At 37.2% G+C, this 16,509-nt stretch overlaps 1 protein-coding gene across 1 annotated transcript in view; it reads right to left on the bottom strand.

The window, feature by feature from the left end:
• The window catches only part of LOC129236327 (acetylcholinesterase), a 255,679-nt gene that overhangs the window by 166,170 nt on the left and 73,000 nt on the right, over positions 1–16,509 (bottom strand). The window contains exon 5 of the mRNA XM_054870657.1: positions 13,849–14,056. Coding sequence (XP_054726632.1) covers positions 13,849–14,056 — 208 coding nt within the window. The remainder of the gene's footprint in view (positions 1–13,848; positions 14,057–16,509) is intronic.

Below are 16,509 nucleotides of genomic sequence, written 5' to 3'. Positions count from 1 at the left end.
TTTCTTCGAGATACGAACCTACGTTATCTCTGAATTCCGAGTGGTATTCACGCACCAGCCCATTCGGCTATGACGGCGACCATCGATATCAATATCGATGTGGTTTTTCTCTACATCTCGATTGTTTTAGTTATGGCACCATTGAAGTAAGTGAGTGAAATATTTTACATCTATCTAAAATCTATCTAAAAATTATTAAATTATATCGACCACTGATGAACCTTTTTTCATGTAATGAATATCTAATAAAGTATGACCTAAACTTTTACCAACTTTTGTGGTCCAGTGGAGGCCTTTTCTATGACAATCGTTATCGAAGAATATATTCAAGCCTAAGTCTTTCTTTTCATATTGCTCTTCTTTCTCTAGTTAGTAGTATTTGTCATCGTTAATGCTCCGTAAATCTTTTAAAACACTCCAAAGCTATCTTTGCTTCTGTCACAGGGTCAGCTAAGGTCATAGGCTCACTGGGCAGTATATTGACGAACACTAATGGTGGCGTAAAATTAATCAGCCCATCGGAGCATTTATGGTAAACTTGTATTTTGTATTGTCCGAACGAACCTTTAGAACAAAATTCATTAAATCTACAGGTTGAGTCAAAGATGACTCAGGAGTGTAAAAGACGATCTCCAGCGGTATCACCATGGGATTATTCAGGACTAAGTATGTCGCTGCATAAGCTGCAGAATTTGAAAGAAAACCGGTGTTTTTTATTTGTGATTCTCCGTGAGATTTCAAAGGCTGATATTGTTAACGCGCTCAGCACCATTTCCACTATATTTGCTTCAACGTTAATGTGAATTTCTTTAGCATAAGCCAGTAATAAGCCGTCGTAGCCGAATCGTTTGCTGCGTGATTATCATTCGGTATTGCATGGGTTCGAAACTCCGGCTGTGCCGTCGATACTCGGTGTGCAATGGAAAACTTTCGGGTGTATTTTTGCCATGAAAAAACTTCTCATTGAAAATCAACTGGCATTCGGACGCGGCATAAAATTGTAAGTCCCTCCATTTGTGGAGCAACATCAAGACGCACACCACAAATATGGGAAGAAGCTCGGATAGGAAATTAATTTACGTGCGAGCTTACCAGGAACAGGACTGAATTGGTTTCAGAGCCCTTTCACTCGACATCGGCAGCGTCCTGACTGTTGTTAAAGGGGAATTGCACAACTTATTTCTCAGGAAAGTACAGAAAATATGGAGTTCCATATCTTCCTGTGCTTTTTCGAAACCCTTTTGACACGAGTACAATGGACAGAGGACTCAGTAAGTCCTGCAGAGTCCACGCTACTATATTTCCAAACTCGTAGCTGTATTTACCGGTAATTGGACGATCGGCACAAATGCGGAAAAGCTACGGTTACCATTTCATCCCCATTGCAGAAGCTGTGGGAACCTTTCAGAGAGGGAGACTGTTGCGCTCTTTCTTTGTAAATTTCTGGATTTGGCAGATAGACGACACTGCTCCTTTCTTCGACAGCCTGGGCACTGCGCCAACCTAAATACGATCAACCTTCTCTGTTACTTCAGAAGCTTTGGTTGGCTGTAGATATCTGCCCGTTAGAAGTATCAAAATGTTATCAAAACGGCGCTTTAGTGCTACTTGGAGAGAGCCGAACTGGTACATCAACCATTTCACCATCGAAATACTCGGGTGGGTCCTTCACACTGTTGTATAAATATACAATTTTAAGATTCCTTAGCTTGTGTTTTGTTTTTTGGAGAAGAAAGAAAATCGTGTTTCTGAAACTCAAACACGCAGCTTCAAACATTTAATGCCCGTGCAAATATTTTCTCAACTAAAAAGAAAATAAAAGCTCAGCGCAAAACGTAACAAAAAAATTTAGCAATAAGTAGAGGTGTAATAAGAGTCAACAACCATAGTAAATGTTGGCCTAGAGTACATCAAAATAAAATTATGGCATGAAATGAGATTTCAATTGTACTGTTGGTATACTTAGGCGGGGGGAAAGACGCAAGGGCAGCAAAAAAAGCATAAGAGTCAAAGTCATTTTAGCGACAAACAAAAACACAGTGGATTTCAAAAACAAAGGACGAATAGAAATATAAAAAATTAAATACAATTTTGTATTTCATACTTCAGATATTCTTTGCGCAGCCTCACAATTTTTTTTTTTACATTACAATTTTATTTATTCGTTGTCGCCGCCAGCTGTTTACTCGCTTACTTTACCAAGTGGCGCTATTGTTTGTATTGTTGTAAATGGTAAATGACCTTGAACTCACAAATACATAGGCACGCGCTTGCCAAGTGAAAGGGCAAAACAACATAAAAACCTGGCATAGACAAATAGAATACAAAGTCCCAATAGCGCGAGCAGGTGACACACACATACATACACATACACACTTACACACATACCAAGGCTTATACAAGCACAACCGTAAAAGCACAAACACTACGACTTATCCAGCTAGGCAGCCAGGTGTATACTTTGTTGACTGAGCGTCAAGTGCCGAGCGAAGACTCACGCATCGTATCACCAAAATAAACAAATTTGAAAAGAAAAACGGCAAAACAAAATGAAAGCAACAAAGCCAAAACAACTCCAACAACAACTACAACTATGAGAATGACAACAAGCACTTCAACAGCCAGCTGCTTTACAAAACGTAAGAGAGCAACAGCGGCAGCAGCATCAGCAGCATTAGCAGTGGTAACCTCACCAACCGAAGACAATGAGGCGAATTAGTGGCTGCAGAGTAAAGCAGGGCTGATCTGAGCTAAGCTGAGTTGAGTTAAGTTGGCCGTATCGATGTATATGTTAGTGAGTAGCAAACGGCGAGGTGAGAACTTTCACTGAGACAAGGTGAAAAACACTTGCATATACCAACAAATGTACATGCACACACACATACTTGCACACATATACGTACATGCATACAAATACCCGCATAAAAATGTAGCGAAGAAAAAGCTAAGAAAAAACGAAGAAATTCTGTTATACGAGCACTAATTCTGGTATACGTAGCGGAAAAGGCAGTAGTGCTGTCAAGTAAGCAGTGGACCGCTTAGCGCCACGAATAAGCTTTTGTGTAAATGTTGAAGAAGAATGCAAAAGAAACGAATGAAAATGTATGCTTTATGACGCCGTCCCTCTTATTATCAGAAGCATGAGTGTGCAAATTTTTCAATTTTGAGGCACGGAGTTAAGTTGATTAACCTTTGGGGATGTTCTATGTTCAACCAAAACTCAGAATAATATGCTTATAAGGAAACCACAATTAATTTTTTATATCAGCAACCAAAACTTCTTAATTTCATAAAAATAAATAAATAATAAAAATATACAATTGGTACCTTCACTTCTATATATAAGGTGTACGGCCAAACTCCTCCTACTATTTGTGGTGGGCGCCTTGATTTTGTTCAACAAATGGAAGGATCTACAGTTTTAAGCCGAACGGCAGATATTTTTTACGAGGAGCTTTTTCATAGCAGAAATACACTCGGAGGCTTGCCTTTGCCTGCCGAGGGGTGGCCGCTATTAGAAAAACTTTCTTTCTTTCTATTATTTGATGTTCATGCGCGGAGACTCGGCTGCGGCGGTTTACTTTCATAGCGGAACAAATTTCAAACTACATTTTCCAAAATTTTCTTTTCAACAGAGAAAGAGGAAGGTAACTTATTGTGTTTTGTCATATAGTACAGTACTTTTTAACTATACACATGACTTTTTCCCCTCATTTAAAGTCTGTTCTGGCAAAGTTTCATGCCATGGGGCCTAGAAAATCGCCACTTTCCTAGAGGAAATATTTGTTTACCTCTGGGGTAGAGACGATTTTGTGTATGTTTTCCAGGCAAAAATATTCGCTATTACCGAAAGCTGCGGCCTTTTGAAGCATAGTGTGTAACAGAGTCTTCAGGAATCATTGAACAAAGCACAGAGCATTGCCCGGAAAAGAGCACGAGTGGTTACGGCGCCGAAAACTGGCTGCCGTTGGAATGCCCAACAGGTCTCAAACGACATTTACATACAGTTTATTACCACCTGCCCGAATTTTCACAATCACAACCCTGACGAAAAGCTTTTGCTGCCTGGTGCGATTCGCAGTATTCTTCTTCTTGATTGGCGCGATAAGCGCTTACGCGATTTTGGCCGAGTTTAACAAAGAGCTTCAGTCATTTCTCTCTTTCCATCGAAAATTTTCCGCGTAATCTTTCTCTGAAACCTTCTAAGCGTCGCTTGATCGGATGTTCTCATCGTCCAAGCTTCTGCGCCGTACGTTGGGACGAATTTGATGAGAACCTTGTAGAGTGTTAGTTTTATTCGTCGAGAGAGGACTTTACTTTCAATTGCTTACTTAGTCCAAAGTATCACTTGTCCACGCATCACTCTGGTAAAATTATGTTCTGGCTACTGTATCTGGTTAAACGCCTCCAATACAGAATTGACTTTGACATATAATAACCATTTCTTCACATTTCCGTAATATGAGTAGGTTATATCACATCTCACTCCCATTGAGCGCACCCTATCGAAACAGCCAGATGCCTGAGTCTATCTTTAGATGAGATTTACAAGGACTGCTGCTGATTTCACCGCTCTATACAACAACAACAATACCGACGCCGACGTAGGCCTTACTCCATCGTGCTCAAGAACAAAGCGCGCCATATTATTGCAAATGTAAAAATTTTTAGTACCAATTGGAATGCGGAATGCACGCACTTACCACCTTTGTAGGTTTCGAGTTCTATCTGAAACTTTTACCGCGCTTAAGACTTGGCCCTAGATGGCAATACAACTCAACTTCGAGACCAGATCAACCCGCGTTTGGGTGCTAAACTCACTCGTTAACGTGAACAGATTGAAGCTCCAAGAGCTTCTACTCTCCAATCCACTTGTTTTTGGCTCTGGCATCTTTCACGACCAAATAGTTTCATGTTAAGCAATGCAGATCTCTCATAATTAGTGCTCGTATATAGACTCTGCTCAGCTCTGGGATTGATAAATTGGAGTATTGACGTATGACGACCGGCGCTGGCACAATCTGAACATAACGTCAGGAAAATGTGGTATAAATATGTATAAGTTTTGGACAAGGCGATTCACTTGCGTCAAGGCAGATTCGTAGAATTATTACTAAAATACCATGGAGGGACCAAAGTCAGGAAGCTCTGGTCGCACTTACGGAAATTCACAAAGAATTGGAAGAACTGAGGAAATTTCTAGCTTTGACCCAAACCGACAACCGTTATCGAGTAGCATCGGAATAGGCATCAAGATTTTTACTATGTATTCTGTTATTGAAGTTCGTTCATTTTCAAACCTATTCGTTAATATGATTCGTTAATATGCATCCAATTAAACTTCATTTATTTTTCCTTACTTCTTTCACTTTTTCCAAAAGTAACGAAATGTTGTTAATTGGCCATATACATACATTAGCCAGCAAGAGATACATATATAAACTTAATGGAGTACGAATATGAATATGAATATGAATATGAATATGAATATGAATATGAATATGAGTATGAATATGAATATGAATATGAGTATGAATATGAATATGAATATGAATATGAGTATGGATATGCATATGAATATGAATATGAATATGAATATGAATATGAATATGAATATGAATATGAATATGAATATGAATATGAATATGAATATGAATATGAATATGAATATGAATATGAATATGAATATGAATATGAATATGAATATGAATATGAATATGAATATGAATATGAATATGAATATGAATATGAATATGAATATGAATATGAATATGAATATGAATATGAATATGAATGTGAATATGAGTATGGATATGCATATGAATATGAATATGAATATGAATATGAATATGAATATGAATATGAATATGAGTATGAATATGAACATGAATATGAATATGAATATGAATATGAATATGAATATGAATATGAATATGAATATGAATATGAATATGAATATGAATATGAATATGAATATGAATATGAATATGAATATGAATATGAATATGAATATGAATATGAATATGAATATGAATATGAATATGAATATGAATATGAATATGAATATGAATATGAATATGAATATGAATATGAATATGAATATGAATATGAATATGAATATGAATATGAATATGAATATGAATATGAATATGAATATGAATATGAATATGAATATGAATATGAATATGAATATGAATATGAATATGAATATGAATATGAATATGAATATGAATATGAATATGAATATGAATATGAATATGAATATGAATATGAATATGAATATGAATGTGAATATGAGTATGGATATGCATATGAATATGAATATGAATATGAATATGAATATGAATATGAATATGAATATGAATATGAATATGAATATGAATATGAATATGAATATGAATATGAATATGAATATGAATATGAATATGAATATGAATATGAATATGAATATGAATATGAATATGAATATGAATATGAATATGAATATGAATATGAATATGAATATGAATATGAATATGAATATGAATATGAATATGAATATGAATATGAATGTGAATATGAGTATGGATATGCATATGAATATGAATATGAATATGAATATGAATATGAATATGAATATGAATATGAATATGAATATGAATATGAATATGAATATGAATATGAATATGAATATGAATATGAATATGAATATGAATATGAATATGAATATGAATATGAATATGAATATGAATATGAATATGAATATGAATATGAATATGAATATGAATATGAATATGAATATGAATATGAATATGAATATGAATATGAATATGAATATGAATATGAATATGAATATGAATATGAATATGAATATGAATATGAATATGAATATGAATATGAATACGAATACGAAAGGAAATATTCAGTTCACACTTCAAAAGTTATGTACAGGCAAAGGGTAACCAAATAGCAATGCTAGTTCCTGCACTGTTTATGTTTCAGCAATTGTTGAAACTACGAGTACCAATGATATATTGTACAATTGTCCGAATATTCTGTAGGATTTGCCTTTTTATGAGCATCGTATCACGTTTGATGTGCGTGTGCTAATTAAAACAAAAGAAATTCGTCTCAATTATATATGGAAATGAAAAATCATTTGAATGATATGCTATTTCATACATAATGGCATGAAAGTAGCTGCAAAGTAAAGCGAGTATCAGCCGTTATACTCCTATTTAAATTTCTTTTATCGCTCTTATCTGGACTCTCTACATACGTTGTTACAGTAATGGATTGGCTATGCATTTTAGAGTTACAATGCAGCATTGTATCACACCAAAAAAAGTCGAGAGGGCTAAGTCTTATTCCATTTTTTTTTGATACATCTATACTACAGGGTGGGCCATTTTTTGAGAATGGTAACACAAATGAAATGTCAAATGTGTTCATAATTTACTTAAAGGTTTGACATTTACGAAATGGGACGCTATACGATTGAACAAAATTAGGAAATATTGAAAACCTATTTCCAAAGTGGAGAGTCTTCTTTTTCGTTTCTAATTTTCACATCGGTGGATACGTCAATAAGTAAAATTGTCGGATTTGGGGCTCAAAATCCATACGTTACTGTAGAGTCACTGTTTGGTGAGGTTTTTGGTCTGGCGGCATCATCGGGACATTTTTTTCGAAAATGAGCGAGGAGCCGCGGTTACAGTAAATGGCGAGCGTTACCGTGACATGCTCAACGAGTTGTTTCCAAAAATTGAAGAGGATGGCATGGACGACATTTGGTTTCAATAGGACGGTGCAATTTGTCACACCGCCAATGTTACACTCAAACTTTTGGCTACCGTTTTGGAAAACCGAATAATCAACCGAAATTTCGATATCAATTGGCCGCCTCGGAGCTGTGATTTAAGCCCGTTGGACTATTTTTTGTGGGGAGCCGTTAAGGAAAAATACTATGCGAACCATCCAGAGACGATTGATGCTTTAAAACACGAAATCGAAGTTGCCATTCATGAAATTGGAGCCCAAACAATCGAAAATGTGCTTAAAAATTGGGTTGATCGAATGGCCTACTGTAAAGCCAGTCGTGGCAGTCATTTGAACGATATTACTTTTCATTCATAAATGACTATGTTCAATCTTCAAAATAAAAAAAAAAGTTTGAAAAAGTATTGATTAGTTTTTTTTATAGCCGATTCAAAAAGTAAATTTTATATGACCCACCCTATACAAAGGTGAATGTGTCTACGTTGTCCGCGCATCACTACGAAACGACAACACCAAATGACGTAAAAATTGTTATACATTTAAATTTTCACCCAATGAAGGTTATAGGCACGTTTTTATGATGGAACTTCCTTCCCACAGCCACCACTCTCATTCGTCACTAATAACACAGGCCTGCGAAATTTAACTTTTTTCAGTTTTTAGAATGGCTGTACTTGTTTCTTGTAGTTTTTTATGCGCTGAAAACGGATCTGACCTTCAAAATGCTCCATCACGTCAGGATTTTTGGTAAATGAAGCCTAAAAGATCAAAAAATGGCCATTTTAGCCATTTTTGATAATTTTTTTTGGCATAGAAAATTTTTTTTTTCAATTTTCGACGAAAAGGTCGCATAGTACAACTCTTTAGCTTTAAAACCCATTTTTTTAAATTATTGTACGATTTTTAAAAAAAAGTTATGACATTTTGAAATTAACAGTTTCAGTTACGCCAATAGACGTTATACCCAACGTATACGTAACTGAAACTGTTAATTTCAAAATGTCATAACTTTTTTTTAAAAAATCGTACAATAATTTAAAAAAATGGGTTTTAAAGCTAAAGAGTTGTACTATGCGACCTTTTCATCGAAAATTGAAAAAAAAAATTTTCTATCCCAAAAAAAATTATCAAAAATGGCTAAAATGGCCATTTTTTGATCTTTTAGGCTTCATTTACCAAAAATCCTGACGTGATGGAGCATTTTGAAGGTCAGATTCGTTTTCAGCGCATAAAAAACTACAAGAAACAAGTACAGCCATTCTAGAAACTCACCCACGCAGGACTGTGTAATCGAATATTTGCTTAATTTAATCTAAAAAATCTTAGTTTTTCCTATTTCCCACTATTTATAGCACACTCTAGACTTCATAATCCGCATAAGCTGTTCAACTATGACCCAAATGCAAAGTTCAAAAACGGTTTGAGATAGAAAATTAATAAAAATAATTTTGCTTGAAATTTTTCTGATTGGTTGTTTCGATTTTATTCAACGAGGCATAGCAACGTATGCCGGGTATTGTAATATATATTATGGTTATTAATACAAAATTATTTTCTATGAAATTATTGTTTGTAATTCTTTTATATACATATCCTAAATCCTTCAAAATTACTCCTACGCGTGTTAAAGCTAGTATAAAATATTTTCTATTTTTCATAAATATTTTTTTCTCTTTTCAATTTTACATTTTTACTACATTTCAGTTGAGTAGTAGAGAATTACATCCTCCGCCGCTATATTTATGTATTTACAGTAATGGAAATCCATATATGCATGCCAATCTAGCTGCCAGTATCATATAAATTATAGAAATTCTCAACTTTTAATATTTCCTTTTTCCCCCTCTTCCCAACATTCACTGCCATAGAAAAATTAGCCGGAAAGTAGTTTTTCCAATATGCAAAATAATAATAGAATTGAATGGCTGGCTGCAGTGCAGAAATTTTTGCATCATAAATATCCTTCTACACACATGGATTACGGTTACTTTATCGCATTCAACTATTTATTGCCAAAAGAACAAAAAGTAGGAGGAAAAAGTCAAATAAATTCGAATAACTATTTCCCAACATTTTCAAATGGGCTCACTTACAAAAACGTACGTATACTTGTGCTGCACACTGTGTGCACAGCTAAAATGTTTAGTGAAAAATGCAGTGACCAGTCCATTTAGTTATTTGGACTCAATGCACTGCAAAAACGCAAAGTAAAAATTGCTGCGCTGACATAACAAAGTTTGGAATTTTAGATGAAAAATACCCGCCAGAGCAAAATATTGCTGCCAAATGTGAAATATCACAACTGGTTGCTATTTTGATGTGTGCATTTATTACACAGCGGAGCGTGCAATTCCTATTACTTACTCACTCCGACATGTTCATATATATGTATGTGTGTATGTGTGTGCAAGTTAGTGGTACTTGGCCGCATATGTTTTCCGGATGAAATTTTGTTTTACCGAAGTGAGTAGTACGCCAATATATCAACTGATTTCATTTTACTGCAGCCTTCCCCTCACTCTCTCCCTCACACTCGCTTATCGTGCATGAACAACATTTTTTTGTATTGTGCGCGCTTGCCATAAACTACGGAAAAAAGTCGCATTTAAACATAAAAAATGTGAGCTGCTTAAAAACTGCAGCATTGATGCTCAAGCAGAGGGAGCGCAGCGGCGCAAGGGCAGATGTGAGTGGCAAGGGGTAGTATATGAGCAAAAATGTGCACTTTAACATATAGGGTTTCCCGTTTGGACAGCTAAAAAGACATACTAGTTTCTGAAATAAGTTGCAGAATAGTTTCCACACAAATTTATTCTTTTAATGATGTGAAGTAGGAAAGTTTCAGGGAAAAAAATGTGGCCAATTGCAAAGCAATGACTACTCTTTCGGCTTCCATTCATAAGTGTAGTATGACGCAAAAATTCGATTCTAATGACGTCACACTCTACGAAGGCAAAGGAAGCAAATGTTCTTTCTTAAGAAGCTTTGCACAGGGGGTTCTTCTTCCTCCTGATTGGCGCGATAACGGCTTACGCGATTGTGGCCAAGACTCATTTCTTTCTCGTACCATTTGGACACACCAAATCCTTGTCCACCTGATCTTTTCAACGCAGAGTAGGACTTGCTCTTCCTCTGCTATCAGCAGCTCGTGCCGTATCGAATATTTTCAAAGCCGCGCCGTTTGTATCCATTCGGACGACATGACCCAGCCAGCGTAGCCGCTGGATCTTTATTCGCTGCGCTATGTCTAAGTCACCGTAAAGCTCATACAGCTCATTGCTCAATCACCTGCCATACTCGTGCGTGCAAAACTCCAAAATCTTTCTCTCAAACACTCCAACGATCACCTTAATGACAGCCTCCTGCGCCATATGTTAGGACGGGCATGATGAGAGCCTTATAAAGTGTTAGTTTTATTCGTCGAGAGAGGACAAACAGTAGCTTTTCTGCCTTTCAATTGCCTACTTAGTCCAAAGTAGCACTTGTTGGCAAAAGAAATTCTCCGTTGGATTTCAAGGTTGACATTGTTATCGGTGTTCTGTTGATTCCTCGATAAACGAAGTCTCTTGGAGGATGGTTTCATATGTAGAACTCCGCACAAGTGGGGCAAGTCCCTGATCGCTATACACTTGGGAGTGGCAAGCACGGTTCTTTTGCTGCGGTCAAAGCAGCTCACTATTTTCGGGCTTCACCCAAGAATCCTCTGGGTAGCTTACGAACACCCGTTCGCAAGCGAGCTAATGCATGAAGGCGAAGCAACTCAGGCTAGCTGGTTGTGCGCTGAGTTAGGGACCCGCCGCATAAAAATCGCCCCCAATGAAAACGAAAAGAATGCGCAGCAAGTTGGTTGCGCTGAAAATCAACGGACTACTCAAAACGTTAACATTTGCATGCACATAGATCGGCTACACTGTTTTGTGCTTCCTTCTCATCATCAACTCCTCAAGTTCCCAAGTGGAACATAGGGCTCTTTTCTGAGTAGGCAAAAAGTATGCTTTTTTATAGGGTTGAGCGCAACATTGAAGAATTTTCACATCATGGATGGTTCAACGGCAATCTATATCGCGACTACTGCGACTAAAACTTTATAGAGGATTTTTACCACATAGTCTTCACATGCTCGCGCTTCCTTTCTGCAAAAAAAAACTCCACAGAGCTTTTGGAGTGCCTCCTCACCGGAAACATTCGTGCATCAAATGCTATGCCCGAAGGAAATGTGGAATGCGGCATGCGACTTAGTGGCCGACACTATCAAAGAGATGAGGCGTCTGGAAGGACTGAGGCAGAACAACGGCGATTAATCACCTTTCCTCTCCGCGAAGTATTGCTTGACGGTAGTTGTGCAGTGAAAGGTGATGGAAATAAAAACGCACAGCCCACTTGAGGATAACTCGCTATCACAGCGCCTATGAAAATTAAAATAAAAAAATAAGCCTGGAAGTGCCACGTTTTTCGTAGAAATGAAAATGTATACAATTTTTGATGGTTTTCACTAACTCACAAACTTAAAAAAACGGGTCCTTGAACCATGAACATTAAAAAAAGTGGGCAATCAACCAAAAAACAAAAAAATATTTCATAATATCTAAAAAGGAACATCTCGAGAACGGTTCAGTTTTTGGCATCATGGCATGCAACCAAATTAAGCAGAAGTGACCTAAATAATAATCTACTTAAATATCTAGGACGACTCTCCCGGTAACCCTGTATATGTATATGGGACAAAAATAATGCGGCTGCCACGTTAGCTTATCAACCAGTCAAGCAGCGAAGCCATCAGCGGCAAGCTCATTTTATAGCCTATTTTTTATTATGTACTTCCACTCCCCCTTTTTTCTTATTTTGCAATTCGGCTTTGACTTAAAAGTGCACCACTCAGTGCCGCATCATTTTTCTGGGGCAACTCTGACGTCAGAGCAAAATGTACAACAATGCATTGCATCTAGTTTTAACAATATCCTTATTTTCTTCCTCTCTGCCAACCTTACTTCTCCAACTACCGATTTTTCTTTTCTTTTTGTGTTTGTTTTTGTTTTTTTTTTTCACACAAGCACACTTCACCCACTTTGCCGCCACCACTCTTGCTTCGTTCAAATGGGAAACAAAGTAATTTTGGAAAATGGAGCAGCAGCTAAAAAATATATAACTGTGTATAAGGTTTGTGGAAGCTTGCCACTTGCAACTGGCAGTTAGCAGTTAGCAGTTGGCAACTGTGTCGCGCGCGTCTGAAGCGAATGAAGTGCATGCGGCAGGAAGCTGATTGCCGCCACTGTTTGTGGGCGAGTGTGTGGATGTCGATGCTAGAAGTGTGTGTGAGTGCACTTTGTACTACCAGCTGCCACACATCGTAGCAACACCAACACCCACTCCAACTCCATTGGGGCATGACGCGTTCTTTGTCACTTGACACTTTTTTGCGCCACGCATTTATGGCGCGGATATGCAGTAGGGAAGTCGGTGGCTTTATTAGTTGGGCTTTTGTCATCCTTTTTGCGCTACCATTTTTATTGTAGTTTTTGCTAAGTTTTTTTTCTCAATTCTCCTACTATGGAAAAGTAAGTCAACAAAAGATGCTGTACGTATTTATTTAAGCCATTACTCTTCCATTTTATCTTCAATTTTATGTCCTCTATTTGCCTGCCTTTCTCGGCTCCCAGCGAGTTACTTAAGTACTTCGCGACATTAAAGCAGACAATTTCATTTAATTTTTATTATCCTGTGTTGCTGAGGCCACCATTAGCAGCAGCCGCCGCCAATATGCCACTCGTACGCCCAGTGTCATCGAGCTGCATAAAATGAGGTGCAAGGACATGCCCCGGCAGCGTTCGAAATCGTTAAGTTTTATAATGGCAAATTACACGCTAAGCGGTTATTAAAGTAGTGCCGTATTTTCGTAGTGTTTCTTCACTCAATTATTTCACGATTTTATGCGCTCACTGTCGAGCTTCCCACTATCGAGCTTTAGCTTGACGCTTAAATTATGATGTTTTATTTTCACTTTTAATTATTTTTTTTTTATTTTATTTTATTATTTATTATAGCAAGTAAAATAATGGCAGAGGATGCAATGAAAGAAAGAAAATTGCTCACCTTCGTCTCTGACATTTCCCATCAGTATGTCATAGCCGCGTAAATCTGCAGTCTCCATCATTTTCAAGGGATCGTCGGGCAAAAACACGCCATCTATGGTCGGCGCCGAAGGGAAACTTAAAATGCCCGAATAGGAGTTCCACTGCTGCACTGAAATCGTTTTCGCATCAACGGAGCGCATGCAGGCCATCACAGCTTGGGGATTTTCCTTAAAGTAGAGAAAAACGAAATTATATTGAATATCAAAAATGTTTAACTTAATAAAAGCAAATACGGAAGTGTTAAATTTGGTCCGAACCGCGCATATTTTAGCCAAGTTAAATTCGGACTTGCCGTTAATTTTTGGAATGCAATAAATTCACAGACAATCAGCGTTATAGCTCGTGTCATCAGGCGAGCGGAAGACGGCTTAGGCTTAACATATATATATATATATATAATTGGCGCGAACACCCTTTTTGGGTGTTTGGCCGAGCTCCTCCTATTTGTGGTGTGCGTCTTGATGTTGTTCCACTAATAGAGGGACCTACAGTTTCAAGCCGACTCCGAATGGCAAATATTTTTATGAGGAGATTTTTCATGGCACTCGGAGGTTTGCCATTGCCTGCCGAGGGGCGACCGCTATTAGAAAAATTGTTTTTCTTAATTTTGGTGTTTCACCGAGATTCGAACCGACGTTCTCTCTGAGAATTGCAAATGGTAATCACGCACCAACCCATTCGGCTCCGGCGGCTTAACATACTTATATAAAAAAGAGGGGTAATTTTCATCCCAGCTCAATAATATTTTTGTCAGATCGAAATGAGGTGGGAGGCAATACTTGTTCCACTTTTCAAAACTGTGTAACTTTGCATCATCCATTCATCCATCACCCAAAAGAAAAAATTCTTTTTCTGAAAATTGTAGTTATTGCGCAATGGCTCCGTTCTGAACACAGGAAAATAGAAAGGAACGCGGAATGATTGTTAAATTGTATGAGAAGGGACACACTTTCAGAGAAATCGGCAAATTAATATACAGAACTCCTTCTACAGTTCAATAGTACTTTCGATAATTTTTTTTATGTTGGTATACTCGTCTCGAAGATATGTTCACGGTTTTAGCATTGCCATTTAGTTTGTTTGTGAGAGGAATAAATAAGTCAAGTAATTTGCGAGTTCGGCCAATTTTTGCTATCGAGAAAAATTAATCTAAGAATTTGCGTAAAATTTTGACAGTGGCATACGGTGAAATGTTGACAGTGGCATACGGTGAGAGTAGTCTGAGTCAAAAAAATGTTTACAAGCTTTTCACAGAAGGTCGAGAAGATGTGAATAACGACGCTCGCTCTGGATGCCCCAGCACATCAACAACCGATGAAAATCTTGAGAAAGTGAAGAAAAATGTTATGGGAATTCGTCGAAGAGTAGAGAAGAATAGAGAAGTTGCTGAGATTGTCGGCTTATCGGTTGGCTCATGACATGCAATCATTTCGGAAATGTTGGGCATGAAATGTGTGGCAGCGAAACTCGTTCTAAAATTGCTGAATTTTGACCAAAAACATCGTCGCATGAGCAGGAATTGTTGAATGATGTCAACGATGATCGACATTTGCTTAAAAAGGCCATAACTGTTGACGACTCATGGGTATATGGTTATGACATCGATACCAAAACTCAATTGTCCTAAGTTGATCTTTGATTACGAATAAAAGCCGCCTAGACCAAAGAAAGGCACTTAATGTTCGCGAAGAAGGCATGTTTTTAAATGAAGTAAAAAAATCTTCATAAATCATAAAATTTTTATGGAAAGTACGAATTAAGTGATTTGTGTTGAAACAGCTCGAAATGTGAGGAAAAAATGTTACTTCGACGGGTAGATGCCGTTCATTAGTCTGAAAAACAAGAGCGCCCGCATGAAATTTGTAAAGTCCGGATAATGGACGCGTAACGGGCAGCATTCAAAGTTAAAGTTCTGTTATAGAAAAATGTTAATGCTGCTAAATAGGCGTAATCATTTCGCAATATGCGTGCCGCAATTTGTTTGAGAGAAATTTAGAAATTTTTAAGTTCTCTGTATGAAAAACGATTTGAAGCAGTGCTCCTTTGTACACACCCTAAAAATCCAAAAACTCCACTTGCATCTGCAACAAAATACTTGAGGAAGTCGAAGATATGCATATATAAATGGGTGGCTGAACAGTGCATTCAGCATTGAAACTGCCGTTGAATTTGCAAAACACTGAGGCACCAACATGCAACATCAGCAAAAATCTCTGGAATGGGAAAGAACTCCAAACGTGTCAAATTGTCATATGGGACGAATGTACAATGTCTCACAAGAAAGCATTGGAAGCGCTTGATCGTACACTGCGAGATTTGAGAGGAATCAGACGGATCTTCGGTGGCGCACTCATTTTATTGTCTGGTGATTTTCGACAAACACTGACCATTATACCACCTTCAACACCCACTGATGAACTTAATGCATGTCTTAAATCATCAGTTCTATGGCGTCATTTACAGAAATTGACTTTGAAAACTAAGATGCGTGTACAACTACAACGGGATGCATCGGCTGGAAATTTTGCAAAACAATTATTTTATATTGGAAATGGGTGAATGGAAATTGATGAATGCACACAATGTATCACCCTGCCAGCAAACTTCTGTAAAATCACGA

The sequence above is a fragment of the Anastrepha obliqua genome, chromosome 1 (assembly GCF_027943255.1).
Source record: "Anastrepha obliqua isolate idAnaObli1 chromosome 1, idAnaObli1_1.0, whole genome shotgun sequence".
NCBI classification, from domain to species: domain Eukaryota; kingdom Metazoa; phylum Arthropoda; class Insecta; order Diptera; family Tephritidae; genus Anastrepha; species Anastrepha obliqua.
This window is presented reverse-complemented; position numbering and strand designations above follow the sequence as displayed.